The 17,455-nt window shown below is 53.0% G+C and overlaps 2 protein-coding genes across 4 annotated transcripts; both read right to left on the minus strand.

Moving 5' to 3' along the window:
* Window positions 1–317: 317 nt before the first annotated feature.
* Window positions 318–16,737, minus strand: LOC103720406 (N2,N2-dimethylguanosine tRNA methyltransferase). 3 transcript variants are annotated; one of them, XM_008810093.5, is made up of 6 exons: window positions 15,986–16,737; window positions 2,438–2,638; window positions 2,252–2,351; window positions 1,299–1,502; window positions 1,121–1,183; window positions 318–800 (listed from the first exon to the last, which is right to left on the minus strand). In XM_008810093.5, the coding sequence occupies exons 1-6, from the start codon at window positions 16,594–16,596 to the stop codon at window positions 693–695; spliced, it is 1,287 nt and encodes a 428-aa protein (XP_008808315.2). In that variant the 5' UTR covers window positions 16,597–16,737; the 3' UTR covers window positions 318–692. The 3 variants fall into 3 exon arrangements, with proteins under 3 accessions (XP_008808315.2, XP_008808314.2, XP_088570059.2); XM_008810092.5 differs by having other exon boundaries at window positions 615–800; window positions 2,135–2,351; XM_088713933.2 differs by lacking the exons at window positions 318–800; window positions 1,121–1,183 and having other exon boundaries at window positions 1,302–1,502; window positions 2,190–2,351.
* On the minus strand, window positions 11,771–12,946 carry LOC149751065 (uncharacterized). The gene is made up of 2 exons (XM_089928238.1): window positions 12,752–12,946; window positions 11,771–12,667 (listed from the first exon to the last, which is right to left on the minus strand). The coding sequence occupies exons 1-2, from the start codon at window positions 12,845–12,847 to the stop codon at window positions 11,888–11,890; spliced, it is 876 nt and encodes a 291-aa protein (XP_089784364.1). The 5' UTR covers window positions 12,848–12,946; the 3' UTR covers window positions 11,771–11,887.
* Window positions 16,738–17,455: the final 718 nt, after the last annotated feature.

Below are 17,455 nucleotides of genomic sequence, written 5' to 3' on the forward strand. Positions count from 1 at the left end.
GAGTTCACATCATTGCAAAATAAGATCTAGTGGGTGCAGGCTGATACGCACCTGTTTTACCTGTTAATAAACTATAATCCTTGAAAAACATACTACAGCCTGACCTGATCTTTTGGAACAAGCAGGTTTAGCAAGCTTGAGCCCAGCCCAGGATATAAGAAACTCAACTGGACTGGACTGGAATGGTATAAGCCTCATCTTGAAGCCAGGAACTCAGGATTGTGCCCTGTTACTTTGAAGGACATCAAAGTTTCAATGCAGTTCTTGAATCAAAACTCATAGGCTTGGAACTTTAGCACCCCAAGCTTCAATTACTCTTCTTTTTTTTTTGAAGACCTCCATTTGGCATATTACAACAAAATTGAAGTTCACGCGATGACTTCCCATTTCTACAGTTGTAAACACTACATACACCTCTTTAGATGCAACCTACAACAAATACAGAGGCCAAAACTGATGATGGCAACAACGGTGAAAAAGTATAGGACGCCTTATTCCAACATCTTCGTGTTGTTCCATGGTTCGCGATGCTGACCTTGGTATGGAAAGGATGGGGTACAACGTTCAACCTATTGACCTCTCACATATGCTCTTGGTACTGTCAGAAAATAGAATTTTTAACTCCGTTGGCGGTTTGAGCAGCAAAAAACTCCAGAAGCTGAATCCATGTTAATGAGTTAACCTCTCAATAGTCATCTTACATGTCTAAGTTCCCTAGCAATATGAATACAGTCAGCCATTGGACAATTTGTCTTGACTGCATTGGGGACAATATGTGACCTGGAAGCAACATATCCTTCCTGCAAGCAATTTACAATAGGAAGATGCAAAACACCATCAGTAAAATGAACAACTTAATTGACAATAATGGGTTATCTCCCGGTTCGCAAGAAGCCAGATGTTAGGACAGCGAGGATGTTACATAGCAGTAAAAAGGGTCATCCTAAGACATGCTTAAATCTGCAGTTAACATAATCAGAGCTGGGCAAGGCTGGTATGTGATACTCGAAGCAAAGCATCCATGTCTTGAAAAAAATTAATATCCACAATATATCCCCAAATGACAATTCATCAAGTCATATATAGGCACCCAACCAAACAAAAAGAGAAAAAGAGGTACCTTCTCTAAAGCACTGATCAGGGTGCTGATGGGAGGAGAATTTATTTTTGCTCGGCGAGCAATCTGTAAATAAGGAAAGAGATGTATCAATTGAAGATATTTAAGAATCAGGGCATCAACAGAAACAAAGAAATCTAGAGCCAGAAAAGGGGATTAAACGTATCGCGTTGTGAATGACCTCATCAAGTTTGATGTATCCAGGAGGAAGTTGAGGATCACTTTCATCAATCATTTGATTTAGAAGCTTCTCTAAATCAACATCTTTCTGTTTAGTACATGCCCATCCCCACTCTCTAGCTAATTTTAACATTTCAGTTAAATAAGCAGCATCATGAAGAGGACCAGTCCAGAGGGGGCCAGAGACAACCACAGACCTGGAAACCTGGTGAAGAAAACAAGCAACAACTAGTCAAGGGCAATCTGGCAAAACAGCATCAGCTTTGTAAAACTGGAGAAGCCTGCTAATGCACATCATAATTTTGCAACTCTTACAGAAACAGACCAATAGATGAAAAGAAAACATACAGACATGCATATCAAGGGGAAATTCTCAAGGTAGCTTAACTAACACATAAGAGTATATAATCAAGAAAAAAAGCTTCTAAGAAGCATCTGTGTTGATGGTTTTCGAAAACTTACAATTCACATCTGATGATTTCATCTGATAAGATCATAGAATGAATTTCAAATCTCGTCTAACGGATTTTCAAAAATGTAGAGTTATGCCAAATGAGGACATTAAGTAATTGTTAATTGTCAATTCTACAATGATGTATACTTAACACACTGTGTGAATTTGGTCATTATCTGAGGTGCATGCATTAAGTTTTTATTTTCTTTTTTTTATTTTTTCCCAAAAAGAGAGAAGATAGTTAGTAAAGCAGCCATAATGTGCTGCTTTCATTTTCTGCATCAGCCATGAAATATTCATTTCATTTTATTTCATAGCTTACAAAGACATGGAAGATGAATTAGAGTAGGAAATTCACCAAAATTACAAGAATGAGATATGACCATTTTTTTTGTAATATATTGGCATATATAGATTTCATCATTCATGATCGCATACAATGTTTCAATTTCCAATCCCCTGAAGACTTCAAGTTGTTGCTTGGTTTTCAGAAAAAGTACCCCTCCATTTCTGCAAGGGCAAGAAATCTGCCCAAGCTCTTCCCAAGGAAAAGTTTCAGAATTTCCACATTGATTGCAGTAGCTAATGAAACTATACTGGCTGCAAAGAAAAATGCATATGACATAATGTTACTTTGAAGAACGGGAGAACTCATGGTTAAAGAAAAATCATGTATGATGCCTCACCTGTTCTCATGGAGCTTTCCACGAGCCACTTGTAGCATGACTCTGAATATGGGTCCGTGGTATGAATAGTATGAGAAAAGTGGTGATAAATGAAACCCTGAAGCAGCTGCTTCTCGATAAGCACCACCTATAAGCATTCGTAAACCAATCTCATTCGAATAAGGCATCGGGCGAACATATGCTCCATATGAATCCAAAGAACTAGAAAGGAAGACAAGGTTACAATGATAATGGGAGATACAAAAGAACCAGATCTAGGAGGCCATCAGTTATACATCAAACTAGCATACTGTAAAGCATATACAAAGATGGTAGACAAACAATCCTATGCCACCAGAGAAAAAAAAAGAGATAAGAGTTGTGAATGACTTGCAAAGAAATGGAAGATGGTTTTTGTTTTAGTTGGCATGGCATGAATGAAACATATCAGAAAAGTTGTTGATATACTAACATATGATCCTACCTTCTCTTTTCATTCAGACAACATACTTTTCATTAATGACTGAGTATACTAACATATGATGTTACCAACTTTTGGGCTTTCAATGTGCACTAGGATTGGTGCACCTTTGATTTAACAGCAGTGCATGTTCCAAAACCTCCATGCCCCAATCACAATGCATTTCAATGTTTACAAAGTTATTAACTCCACTAGCAAAAATCTACAAAAATGTGAAGTCCATCTCTTTTTTTTCTTTTGATTAGTAGTAAAGTGCTTCCTGCAGCAGTTTAGACCACTAATGTCTCTAGAAGCCTTAACATGAGTTTTAACATTTACAATGTCTTAAGTTCGGCGATAGGTTGGATTATGAAAGTTTATCATTAAGATTTGATTTTCTATGTTGCGTTCAAGTCCTAATTTATTGTCTGAAAGCTAAACTATCTTTTGTTTGAAAGTATCTCTTTTCATTTTCTTATCTATTTATGTTACAAACTTGATATCTATTTCCATCTTCTCTATCAAGTAACTTCCTCTCTCTTGATTGACGCAGACTCATCTATCTTTTATGTATTTATTTATTTGATAATTGCTACCTAGTCCTCCTTGCTTTTCTCCCTCGACAAAGCCAATATATGCCAAATAAATCATCTAATTTTACTACTTAAGTCACATAATCTTTTAAAAGAAATTAACCAAACATGACTCAATGCATCAATTAAAAGTATCAGATGACTAAAGAAGAATATCAATGAAAGCAATATCTATCACAAGCAGCATAAGGTACACAAAGTGACCTCTCATCACACAGCAACAAATCCAAACCATTTCCATTTTCAGCAAATTCAAACCATGACAGCATGTTACTGAATAGTGTATGGCACATTTTATTACACATTCAAAGGCTTAGCATCAGGTTCGAGGCAATGCCAAAATCAACTAAATATTTTTGCATCCACAATTACATATTATACATGTTGGGGGGAATAAAGTTTCCCCCCAAATGACATAAATGCCCCTAAGAAGCCGTACAACCTCCGACCCCGGACAGCCGAAGTCAGCGTCCGACCTCGGAACGCTCGGCCACAAGACGACCGACCCCGAAACCTCCGACCTAAGAGAAACCCCGATGTCCGAGGACCGCACTCTAACACCCCTCCGGCATTTATTGCGCATGGCCGCTGTAATCTTCTGGCACACTCAACAATAAATGCGGATCTCCGGCTTACTCCACCATTAATGCGGATCTCCGGCTTACTCCATAATAAATACGGATCTCCGACTTACTCCACAATAAATGCGCATGGCTCCTGACATCTACGGATCCCCAGCTCTCCACGGCAAATCGACCCAGCAGGGTCTAGTCGACTATGATAAGTCTCTGATCTCGGCCATACCGCCGACATCAGTGCAATGATTCGCCTGACCGAGCGCCGACCTGAACAACATGCCAAGCCGTACTACGGCCTCGCCCTGTTACATCACAGGTAAACCGACCCCCGCATATAAAAGGGAGCCTTGGCCTCTCAAGAGGGGATTGGAACATTCATACACCCAAAAATCACTGTTTATCTCCTTCTCCCCACTATTTGCCCCCTCCCTGACTTGAGCGTCAGAGGGCCGGCGCCGGAGAACCCGGCCACCGGTTCGTGTGCAGGCACCCGGACGGAGGACGCCGCCAGCCAACGGATCGCCGCCCCGCTGCGAGGACCTGCTGTTCCTTCTCTCCGACCGCCCCGGACGGAGGACGCCGCCCGCCGACAGACCGCCGCCCCGCCGTGAGGACTAACAGTCGTTCCCTCTCCTCGACCGAAGATTGCCCCCGGGTCCAATTTCCAGCAACAGTTGGCGCTAGAGGAAGGGCCCGAGTAGCAGTCATGAAGTTGAGAAGTAAGGGAACCTCTAACGTCTCCCGGCGTCCCCCGCAAAGTCCTGGACACTCCGTCCAGAATTCTCCAACTCCGGCTGACCCAGCTCCTCAGGTCCAGCCGGAACAGTTCAATGCCCTGGCACAGCAAGTCCAGGCCCTGGCCGCCGCCGTTCAGGGCCTGCGGCGCGTGGAGGCTTTACCGGCACTTCCCCCGCAGGCCCAGGCCCCGCCGGAGTGTCTCCCCAACGGCCCGATTCTCCCCAGCCAAAATTTGCATGGCTCCTCCAGAGCCAACAATGGAGAACGAGCTTCTCCCCGGAGAGAGTTACCGGGAGAAGGTTTCGACCGGAGACCCCAACTTTCTGAGGCGGAGTCAGCCCCGGATCACCGTGAGCTGGCGCAAACCACAGCGACAATCCCACGGGTGGGGGAGCTCGACCGAAAAGTCGAGCATCTGGAGCGCCAGATTGCGGCACTCCACAGCAAGAAGGCAAGACAGGAAGGGGACTTTGAGTTCACTACCAAGTCCCCCTTCTCCCGCCAGATCGAGGACGAGCCAGTTCCCGCGAGGTTCAAAATGCCTCAGGTGGAGCCCTACAGCGGAATCACCGACCCCCTCGACCACTTGGAGAGTTATCGGGCCCTCATGGCCCTACAAGGGTCCTCGGAGGCCATACTCTGCAAGGCCTTCCCAGCAACCCTCCGAGGGACCGCTCGGCTTTGGTTCTCTGGTCTGAAGCCGAACACGGTGTCCTCTTTTGAGCAGCTCGGCAGGCAGTTCGCCACCAACTTTGCTGCCAGCCGGCGCCAGCGACGGACATCAGACTCCCTCCTGGACATCAAGCAGAAGGAGGGGGAGTCCCTCAAAGAGTACCTGGACCGCTTTACCGCCGCCACATGGGAGGTTCGCGAGCTAGACCAGTCGATAGCCATGTCGGCTCTGAAGACTGGGGTCCGCTCCTACCGATTCCTCTTCTCCATCGAGAAGAGCTTCCCGGCCGACTTCACCGAAATGCTGGCCCGAGCCCGGAAGTACGCCAAGGCCGAGGAGGCAGTCGCCTCCAGGCGGGGGGCAATCGAGCCCACCTCGAAGAAGCGGAAGAAGCGCCGCGAGGAGCGCGGTCGACAAAGGAGCCGGTCTCCCCGCCGAGAGAAGAATCTCCCCAGACTGAGGAGCCCGCCCCGTCAGCAGGGGCGACCTCAGCAGAAGACACCTCCTCGTCTGAGGTCTCCACCACAGCCCCGGACGTACCAGGCGAGGTACGAGAACTATACACCCGTCAATGCTCCTCGGGCCGAGATCCTGATGGAAATTGAGGGTCGGGACTTCTTCCGACCCCCGCCTCCTATGCGAGACACGGGATTTCCCCGAAATTCCAGGAAGTACTGCCACTTCCACCGAGATCGCGGGCACGACACGGAGGACTGCTTCCAACTCCGGGACGAGATAGAAGCGCTCATCAGACGGGAAGTACTCAACCGGTTCGTGAGGAACCGACATGAGGAAAGGAGGCCGGCGGAGAATGTCGCACCAACCGAAAATCCTGGCGGCAACAGGCCTATCGCCGGCACCATCAACATGATTGGGCGGACCTCGGCAGGAACAGCCGCCCAGGGAGCACCCCCGAAGCGCCCACGCACTGATGAAGTCATCTCGTTCTCGGACGAGGACTTAGAAGGGGTCGAGACCCCTCACGATGACGCTGTGGTCATCTCAATGATTGTAAATAGGTTTGATGTAAAGCGTGTCCTAGTTGACAATGGAAGCTCAGCCAACATTTTGTACTACCATGCCTACCAAAAAATGGGGTTGACAGAAGGACACCTCCGGAGAATCAATGCCCCGCTGGTCGGGTTTACCGGAGATGCGGTCCCGGTTGAAGGTGAGGCTAGCTTCCTTGTCACAGTTGGCCTCGCCCCCCGGGAGAGCACTGTGAGGATGGACTTCCTGGTGGTCCGTCTGCCCTCGGTCTACAACGCCATCCTTGGGCGCCCAGGGTTAAACGCCCTTCGAGCCGTGGTTTCAACTCGCCATTTGCTCATGCGGTTCCCCACCGGCCAGGGAGTGGGCGAGGTCCGCGGAGACCAACTGGTCGCCAAGCAATGCTACATGGCGGCCCACACAGTAAAGCAGCCGGCCGAGGCACCAGACCGCCCGATGGGCCCTTCACTGCCCATAGAAACCCTCGATGCGAGGGACACCCTCTGAAAGAAGCAAGCAGAGCCCGGTGAGCTCCTTATTCAAATCCCACTACAAGAAAATTTTCCCGAGCTAACCGTGCAGGTTGGCTCCGGCCTCGGCGCCCATGAGAGGAATCGCCTCGTCAGCTTCCTGCGGGACAACGCTGACGTCTTCGCCGGTCGCCCGCGGACGTGCCAGGAATTGACCCCGAGGTCATGGTCCACCGACTCCAGGTGAGGCCAACCAGCAGGCCTGTAAAGCAGAAGAAAAGAGGCTCCGCCCCTGAGCGACAACGAGCTGCGGCCGAGGAGGTGGACAAACTCCTCGGAGCCGGCTTCATCCGGGAGGTCTCCTACCCGGATTGGCTCGCCAACGTAGTCCTCGTAAAGAAGGCCAACGGAAAATGGCGTATGTGCGTGGACTACACCGACCTGAACAAGGCCTGCCCAAAAGACAGCTTCCCTCTCCCGAGCATCGACCAGCTCGTCGACTCCACTTCAGGACACCAACTGCTAACTTTTATGGACGCCTTTTCAGGATACAACCAAATCCGAATGGCGCCAGAAGACGAGGAGAAGACGGCCTTCATCACCGACAAGGGCACCTACTGCTACAAGGTGATGCCCTTTGGCCTGAAAAACGCTGGGGCCACCTATCAGAGACTGGTCAGCCAAATCTTTAAAGACCAGATCGGCCGGAACATGGAAGTCTATGTGGACGACATGCTGGTAAAGAGCCAAGCGGCGGAACACCACATAGCCGATCTCAACGAGACATTCGCCAAGCTCAGAAAATACCAAATGAAACTCAATCCGGCGAAGTGCGCGTTCGGAGTCACCTCGGGCAAGTTCCTGGGTTTCATAGTGACCCAACGCGGAATTGAAGCCAACCCGGAGAAAATCCGGGCACTGCAAGAGATGTCGCCTCCAAAGACAGTTAAGGAGGTGCAGCGGCTCGCGGGGCGGGTAGCCGCCCTGGGAAGGTTTGTTCTCGATCAGCCGAGCGTTGCCTCCCCTTCTTCAAGAGCCTCAAACGGCCGAAAGACTTCCGGTGGACAGAAGAATGCCAGCAAGCCTTTGAAGAGCTTCGGAGCCTTCTGACCTCTCCCCCGCTGCTCACCAAGCCCCAGAAGGGCGAAATTCTTTACTTATATCTGGCCGTCTCCCCAGCTGCAGTAAGCTCGGTCCTCGTCCGGGAAGAAGACAAGCTCCAAAAGCCGGTCTATTACACCAGCCGGGTTCTCAGGGATGCCGAGACCCGATATTCTAAACTTGAGAAGACCATCTTCGCTCTCATCATCTCGGCTCGGAGACTCAGGCCTTACTTCCAAGCCCACACGATAGCTATATTAACCGACCAGCCTATGAAGCAGATATTGCAGAGGTCGGATCGTGCGGGGAGGATCGCCAAATGGGCGGTCGAGCTCGGGGAATTCGACCTAGAATATCGGCCCAGGCCGGCTATCAAAGCTCAGATACTCGCCGACTTCATCGTGGAGTGCACCCTTCCGGACGACCCCGAGCCGCCATCTGAGTCCGTGGAGGAGACCCCGAAGCAGCCATGGGTCCTGCACTCGGATGGGTGACCCCGGGGGGCAGCGGGGCCGAACTTATCCTCACCAGTCCAGATGGAGTGGTGGCCGAGCAAGCTCTGCGCCTCGAGTTTCCGGCCTCGAACAATGAGGCCGAGTATGAGGCTCTCATCGCCGGGCTCAAGCTGGCGAAAGAACTAAAAGTGGGAGACCTGACGGCCTTCAGCGACTCCCAGCTGGTGGTGAACCAGGTCCAAGGGGATTTTGAAGCTAAAGAGCCATCTATGCAAAAGTATCTCCAAAAGGTGCGGGAACTCACATCTGCCCTGAATTCTTTCAATATTCAGTATATTCCCAGAGCGGAAAACCTCAGGGCAGACCAGCTATCCAAACTGGCCACCTCCCGCATGAGCGAGCTTCCCAAGGGAACAGCGCTCGAGTATCTTCGGGTCCCCAGCACGGAGGAACCCGAGCCCACTATGTGCATCGACTCCGAGCCAAGCTGGATCGACGGGCTCGTCTGCTATCTTCAGGACGGAACTCTACCTCATGACGAGACGGAGGCTCGCCGAATCAAGCGCCAGGCTCCCCGGTATGTCTTGTACGAGAATAAACTCTATCGACAATCGTTTACTTCTCCCCTTCTCAGATGCCTCCGCCCCTCCGAGGCGGACTACGCCCTCCGAGAGGTCCATGAAGGGATCTGCGGAAATCACCTGGGGGGTCGAGCCTTGGCCCATAAGATCCTGCGGCAGGGATACTACTGGCCCACACTCCAGAAGGACGCAACAGATTTCGTCCGCAAGTGCGATCGATGCCAACGAAACGCCAATATCCAGCGCCGACCTTCAGCTCTGCTGACCTCCATCATCGCCCCCTGGCCGTTTGCCCAATGGGGGATCGACATCCTGGGGCCCTTTCCCCTGGCCACCGGACAGAGAAAGTTCCTGGTCGTCTCCATCGACTACTTCACCAAATGGGTCGAGGCCGAACCTGTTGCCCGGATCACCGAGCAAAAGATGCGGGACTTCGTGTGGAAGTCTATAATCTGCCGATTCGGACTACCCCGTATCCTTATATCTGACAATGGTCGACAATTTGACAATGTTCATTTCAGGGAGTTTTGCTCTGAGCTCGGCATTGATCATCGCTTCACCTCGGTTGCCCATCCCCAGACAAACGGGGAAACTGAGGTAACTAACCGAACTATTTTGCAGGGACTCAAAGCTAGGCTTGATCGGTCCAAAGGACAGTGGGTCGAGGACTTGTACAATGTCCTTTGGGCGTACCGGACCACGTTCCGACTGCCCACGGGAGAGACCCCCTTCAACCTAGCATACGGCACTGAGGCCGTCATCCCATTGGAAATCGGCTTGCCTTCTCCGAGGGTGGAGCATTACGACCCCGATACCAATTCCTCCCAGCTCAGGAGCAATTTGGACCTCGTCGAAGAGACAAGAGGGGTCGCCCGGGTGCGCATGGCGAGATACCAACAGCGAACGGCCCAATACTACAACTCCAGAGTTAAGCCCAAGCTCTTCAAAGTAGGAGACCTCGTCCTCAGGAAAGCCGAGGCTTCTCAACCAACCGAGCAAGGAAAGCTCGCCCCAAACTGGGAAGGACCGTATCAAATCGCCCGGGTACAACGGCCAGGGGCGTACAAATTGAAGTCCCTGGAAGGGACTCTGATCCCACGAAGCTGGAACTCCGAGAATTTACGAATATACTACCAGTGAAACCCCAAGGGGTTCAAGATAATCAGGATAATGGACTCAGCTCCTTTTTCTGCAAATATTTCTCTCATTTTGATGACTGTAATCCTCTTCTAATATTGGGTCGTCTGTGATCCTCAGATCCCCCGGCCAAAATCGGGATGCCTCGAGGCTCGACCGTAGAGTCCCAAACTCCCTCGACCTCGGGAAGAATCGCAGGACGGTGAAACGTCGACTGGTGCAAGATTCCTCGACTAAGGTCGAGATGCCCCGAGTGTCGACAGTGCGTGCCCAGACCCCTCGACACTTCGGGAAGACGGGGTAGTACCTTCGCAGTCCCCCGTGGCGCTCGACACCAACAACGGGGTAGTACCTTCGCGGCCCCCCGTAGCGCCTCCTCGACTAAGGTCGGGATGCCCCGAGGGTCGACCGTAGAGAACCAGACTCCCTCGACCTCGGAAAGGCGCCGTGAGGGGTGGAAAGGGTGGCTCCACCCGGGGCGCCACAAAGTGGACCCCCGGGAGCGGTCGATGATCCCCGATCCCCGAAGCGAGCGATCCCTCGACTAAAGTCGGGATGCCCCGAGGGTCGACCGTAGAGAACCAGACTCCCTCGACCTCGGGAAGCGTCGCCGGTCGGTAGAGCGTGCCCAGACCAGCCGACCTGACGAACGATCCCTCGACTAAGGTCGGGATGCCCCGAGGGTCGACCGTAGAGAACCAGACTCCCTCGACCTCGGGAAGGCGCCGTGAGGGGTGGAAAGGGTGGCTCCACCCGGGGCGCCACAAAGTGGACCCCCGGGAGCGGTCGACGATCCCCGATCCCCGAAGCGAGCGATCCCTCGACTAAGGTCGGGATGCCCCGAGGGTCGACCGTAGAGAACCAGACTCCCTCGACCTCGGGAAGGCGCCGTGAGGGGTGGAAAGGGTGGCTCCACCCGGGGCGCCACAAAGTGGACCCCCGGGAGCGGTCGACGATCCCCGATCCCCGAAGCGAGCGATCCCTCGACTAAGGTCGGGATGCCCCGAGGGTCGACCGTAGAGAACCAGACTCCCTCGACCTCGGAAAGGCGCCGTGAGGGGTGGAAAGGGTGACTCCACCCGGGGCGCCACAAAGTGGACCCCCGGGAGCGGTCGACGATCCCCGATCCCCGAAGCGAGCGATCCCTCGACTAAGGTCGGGATGCCCCGAGGGTCGACCGTAGAGAACCAGACTCCCTCGACCTCGGGAAGGCGCCGTGAGGGGTGGAAAGGGTGGCTCCACCCGGGGCGCCACAAAGTGGACCCCCGGGAGCGGTCGACGATCTCCGATCCCCGAAGCGAGCGATCCCTCGACTAAGGTCGGGATGCCCCGAGGGTCGACCGTAGAGAACCAGACTCCCTCGACCTCGGGAAGCGTCGCCGGTCGGTAGAGCGTGCCCAGACCAGCCGACCTGACGAACGATCCCTCGACTAAGGTCGGGATGCCCCGAGGGTCGACCGTAGAGAACCAGACTCCCTCGACCTCGGGAGGTATCACAGGTCAGCAAAACGTCCACGAACCCGCCGACCTGACGTGAGATCCCTCGACCAAGGTTGAGGCGCTCCGAGGTCCGACCATAGGGTCTTAAGCTCCCTCGATCTCAAAAAGGGCTACAAATCAACAGAGCCTCCCCAGATCCTCTCAACTCCGGCAGGAGTCGCCGGGTCCATGGGAAGCCCGAGCCCCTTTTACAAGTCAAAAATGACTCCGGAGGTCGACGAGGAAGGGAAGCGACCTACTCCACCATGCGAAGCATGACCCCGAGAATGCAAGAGGCTCGGGGCCGGGAGCAGGAGCTTCGGGCGCCGCCTCCGGGACAGCGTCGATCTCGGCCGCCGGAGCCGCCTCCATGACACCGTCCGCCTCGGCTACCCCCGTCGAAGGCTCGGCGGGGTCCTGCTCGTATATTCCCGCCTCAGACGTCAGGATGGCAGGAAGGGCTTGCACGTCGGACCCCCAGCCCCGGTCCTCCCTCGGACGGACCGTCGAGAAGTCGTACTGAGGGCAGTACCGGCGCACCTGCTCCCGGAAGTTCTCGAAGCCTCGAAGGAAACCGTCGACCGTCTCCTCCTCCAACATGTCGCGGAGCTCTTGCGACTCTTTGAAGAGTTCCACAGCATGCTCGGCCCGTTCGAGGGCCCTCCTCTCCCGGGCCTCAAGTTGCCCGAGTCGGAGGCGCAAGACCCCCTCCTCATACTCGAGGGCCGCGACCCTGGCCTGGACCTCCCCTAAGCGCGCCTCCGTGCCGCGCATGGTTGCCCTGGTCAGGGCATGAGCCGCCTTCTCCTCCTCGAGCGCCCCCACCATGGCAAGGCGCTCAGCCTCGGTGGCTGTCCACCGAGCCTCGGCCGCGGCCAACGCCGCCTCCAGCTCGGCGACTCTTTTCCTGGCCGGCTCCAGTTGCTGGCCGAGCTGTTGAACTTCTTCCCGATACCCATGGGCGATGAACGCCATGGTGTCGAGCTCGAGAATATGCTGAAAAGAAAGAAACGAGGGTATTGTGAGTTGAAAAGCACATATATACGCTAAAAACTCGGAGAAATTAAGAAGGAAGCTTACCCGGGCGGTGTTGCAGTAAGCACTGCCGACGACCTCCTCCAGCGAAATACCCCGGAACACGGCCCGGTCCGCTGGAAGCACCGCACGCCGCAACATGGAGCGTGCGACCTCGGCATCTTGAAAGGCCGAGCGCCCCTCGGGAATAAAAGAGTCCGGCTCGACCGACTCTTCTCGGAAAGCCCGGGAAGAGCTCGGCACGATCGAACCCGAGGTCCCGGAGCCGCTCGCCTCGGTGCCTCGGGTAAGCCCGGGTCCTGGCTGCTGCGGCCGGACCACGGACGGCTCCCCCCGCTGGGAAAGGGGGGTAGGGCAAGGAGGGGCCGACGGGCCCGCATCACCAACAACCCGCTCCCGCCTCGGGTCGGCTGCAGGGGCCCCCGCCTCGGGGCCACTCGTCCCGGCCGACGAAGAAGCGCCGTCCGTCCTCGCCCTCTTCCGAGGCTGGGGCACAGCACCCCCGGCCTCGGCCTCTCGCCTCCTCAGGCGAGAGAAAAGTGATGTGTTGCTGGTCGGCATGCGTAGAATATCTGAAATCAAGAATTTTGTTAAGAGTCAGACCAGTGACCGTAAAGACGGAGAACAAGAAATAAATAAATAGAATAATGCAACCACCCTTACCCTCGGGGCGCGCCGAGCTCAGACCCACGCTCGCCAGGGCGTCTTCCCGCAGGAGCTTGGTCAGGTCGTTGCCCCTCCCGAGGGCTCGCAAAGAGTCCAGGGTCCTCAGCTCCCTCCCCGTGGGCTCGGAGAGTTTGTTGAGGGCCTTCAGCCGAGGGTGTCCCCACCTTGGCTCGAACCCCCAAGGCGCCGCAGACGCCAGAAAGAAAAACTTCCTCTTCCACTCGTGAATCGAGGAAGGGGCGCCCCGGAAGAGTGACATACCGCCCCGAAAGGCGAAATATAACCACCCTACATCCGCCGGGTTTTTCTTTAACAGAAAACACCGGCGAAAAAGGCCTACCGAAATCGGGATTCCGTGCCCGAGGCACAGGGATAAAAACCCGATTATGGTCCTCCATGAGTTCGGAGCCAACTGCGCCGGGACGAGTTGGTACTCGGCCAGCAAGTTGCTCACAAACTCATGGGCGGAAAAACGCAGGCCCGCCCAAAGTGTCTCGCGGTAAACCGCGATCCGACCTGGGGGCGGCTGCGTCACCCTGTCTTCCGGCCCTGCGGCTTCAAGGCGAAACCCGGGCTGGAAGAAGAAACGGGAGCGGATTAACTCCAGCTCCTCTTCCGAAAGACTCGACCCAACCTCTTCGGGACCGGAACCCATTCTCACGGAAGAGTGGAGCAAAAGTTAAGAGTAGAAAATGGAAGTTGACGAGGAGGAGAAAAGAGGAAACCCTAGTGAAAACAGGAAGAAAACCTACTGGACATTGCCGGAAATCGCTCCGGGCACCACCAGCAAGATTCAGCTGAGGGAGGAAGCAGGGGGGAAAGACGACGAAAATAAGAGGCAGCCAAACAAGACCTTTAGGGCAGACTCGTGGGGTTTATATAGACCCCCCTGACGGCCCAGATCGACGGGGTCGGTTCCCATCCCCCCGACCGGGTTGCGCCACGTGTCGACCTCGGAAGCCGAGGCACCGTATTCACTCCGGTTTAATAAATCGGATACGAAATCGAAGCGTTGTCCCATCGGATCTCGGGGCCTCATCATGGGTCCACATAATCAAATCGTCTTGAAGAACGAGCGGACGTAACCCCCGCTCCCCTCGTTTAATAAGATCTGGGACACGTGGAGCCCCGATGAGGCCTCCACTTCTTCGGAATTATGATCCAGTAACATGAAATCGAAAGCGTCCGACCTCGGGTCGCGCCGCGTGCCCGTTTCAAACCCCGTAACGGCACACTCATTAATGAGCCAGAAACGTCGATTACGGAATCGAGACACCGCCTCGACGAGCTCGAGGTCCCCCATCATTAATCCGCCGTAAAATGATCCTGGCGATTCAAGAAGCATGATGATACGAGCTCCATCATTAGCTCACCGAATAAAGCAGCCTCGAGACGCCAAAGGGCGCATATCTCACCATGAAAGCTCCGGAAAGCACAAGGGGGCGGGCGAGACCTTCCTCCCAACCTTAGTGACAGACTTTACTTCCCACGTCCGAGCCCCACAAGCCGCTCGAACTCGGAAGTCGGGGGGTAGTGTTGGGGGGAATAAAGTTTCCCCCCAAATGACATAAATGCCCCTAAGAAGCCGTACAACCTCCGACCCCGGACAGCCGAAGTCAGCGTCCGACCTCGGAACGCTCGGCCACAAGACGACCGACCCCGAAACCTCCGACCTAAGAGAAACCCCGATGTCCGAGGACCGTACTCTAACACCCCTCCGGCATTTATTGCGCATGGCCGCTGTAATCTTCCGGCACACTCAACAATAAATGCGGATCTCCGGCTTACTCCACCATTAATGCGGATCTCCGGCTTACTCCATAATAAATACGGATCTCCGACTTACTCCACAATAAATGCGCATGGCTCCTGACATCTACGGATCCCCAGCTCTCCACGGCAAATCGACCCAGCAGGGTCTAGTCGACTATGATAAGTCTCTGATCTCGGCCATACCGCCGACATCAGTGCAATGATTCGCCTGACCGAGCGCCGACCTGAACAACATGCCAAGCCGTACTACGGCCTCGCCCTGTTACATCACAGGTAAACCGACCCCCGCATATAAAAGGGAGCCTTGGCCTCTCAAGAGGGGATTGGAACATTCATACACCCAAAAATCACTGTTTATCTCCTTCTCCCCACTATTTGCCCCCTCCCTGACTTGAGCGTCGGAGGGCCGGCGCCGGAGAACCCGGCCACCGGTTCGTGTGCAGGCACCCGGACGGAGGACGCCGCCAGCCAACGGATCGCCGTCCCGCTGCGAGGACCTGCTGTTCCTTCTCTCCGACCGCCCCGGACGGAGGACGCCGCCCGCCGACAGACCGCCGCCCCGCTGTGAGGACTAACAGTTGTTCCCTCTCCTCGACCGAAGATTGCCCCCGGGTCCAATTTCCAGCAACAATACAAATCCATGGCATTGGACACAATCAAACATAGTAACCAATGGAATGATTCCGGACACGACAAACACATGAAAACAAGAATAAAACCAAAGAGAAAACTCATAAGGGGCACCAAAATTTTGACAAAATGTCACACAATTTCAGATAATATCTACCAAAATTCTAGCTTCAGAATTACTCTACATTTATCCAAACGTCCTGTACTTACTGATGAGGCCGATGCCCGCCCGACGAATACCCATCAGTCGACGTGATGTAAAGCAAGCCTCCGATCTTGACTGCAGCAATGGCCAACCTCATGAACGACGAATCGCTCCCAAAGGAGTCGATATCCACCAAATCAAAGAAGTCCCTTTGGAGATAACGGTCCGCCAGGACCTTATTCGCAACCAGATGCGTGACCACCCACCTCCTATCCCCTCCGGGGGAAACCCTAGCCTCTCCGGAGAGGTTGGAGAGGATGAGGCCCCGGTACCCCTCGAAGGCGTCGTTGGCCCACACGAAGGACGCGCCGGCCTGGGAGAGGTAGCGGAGTGAGCGGACGCCGCACCCGCACATGGCATCGAGGACGCGGAGGCCGCGGCCAAGGGACTTCCGGTGGAGGACGGCAGCGAGGACGCCGAGGTCGCGGCCGACGGCACTCTCGCGGCGGAAGAATGAGTCGCCTGTCTCGAACTCGACGCCCCGCTCCACCTCCTTGGAGCCAGTTAGGGTCAGGGGCTTTCGCCGGGGTCCGGTCCCGGTTCTAGGGCTAGGGTTTCGCAGAAGGGGGAAGAGAGGAAGAGGGAACAGAGTTTGAGGGGGAAAGAGGGCGGTCATGGCGGGAGGGAGTGAAGGATTTCAGGACTACTTTTACGCAGGGGTTTTTAGTATTCCGACGGCGAACAGTTTCCGTATTTAAGCGAAACAACCGAGTACTACGCCCTTGCTTCATAATGCCTTCATTATGATTTAAAGAAAAATAAAAACGCCATTTCCATTGCATCGCAAGGGATGCTCCGTAACATTGTGTGCGCGATTCAGGGATCCCCTTGAACATTTACAAAGCGTCGTGAAAAGTACCATGGCGGATTGACACTCCAAGAGCAGCATCTTAGCTGGTCCGGGACCACTCGACCTTATAATTGTAGAACATCACATGTGGGTTGTACCTAAAAATGTGCACGGATCGTATCGGCTTGGTTCGAAACTAAACTCAAAAACTAAATTGATTTAAACTAATTTTTTAAAATCAAAATTGGACCAATTATCTATAAAAAATATTTGAAATCAATGCAAAAAATTTAGTTCGAATCTATTATTGAAAAAATTAGTTTAAATCAATTTAAAAAATAATATATATATATATATATATATATATTAAATTGGATTGGATCGGTTTGAATACATATATTTGTATATATACATGTATCGGAATAGTTTAAATCGGATTTCTAAAAACTCAAACTAAAACCCAATAATTTTTTTTCGATTTAAGATTTTCTCAAACAAAAAGTAAATAGAATTTAATAAATACTAATATAAACCAAATCAAAAAAACCAGGTGGTAGTTCTGCCAATTTTTTGCACATACTTGAATGTAACCCCACAATTATTCTTACTCGGTGGGAAGGCTAAATCAACCTTCTTATCAGGTAGTTTGCAGCGTCATTCTACTTCAAAAATTTGTAAGCATTGT

Source organism: Phoenix dactylifera, chromosome 17, assembly GCF_051530095.1.
Source record: "Phoenix dactylifera cultivar Ajwa chromosome 17, Ajwa_hap1_PhDact_Kaust_v1.1, whole genome shotgun sequence".
In the NCBI taxonomy this organism is placed as follows: domain Eukaryota; kingdom Viridiplantae; phylum Streptophyta; class Magnoliopsida; order Arecales; family Arecaceae; genus Phoenix; species Phoenix dactylifera.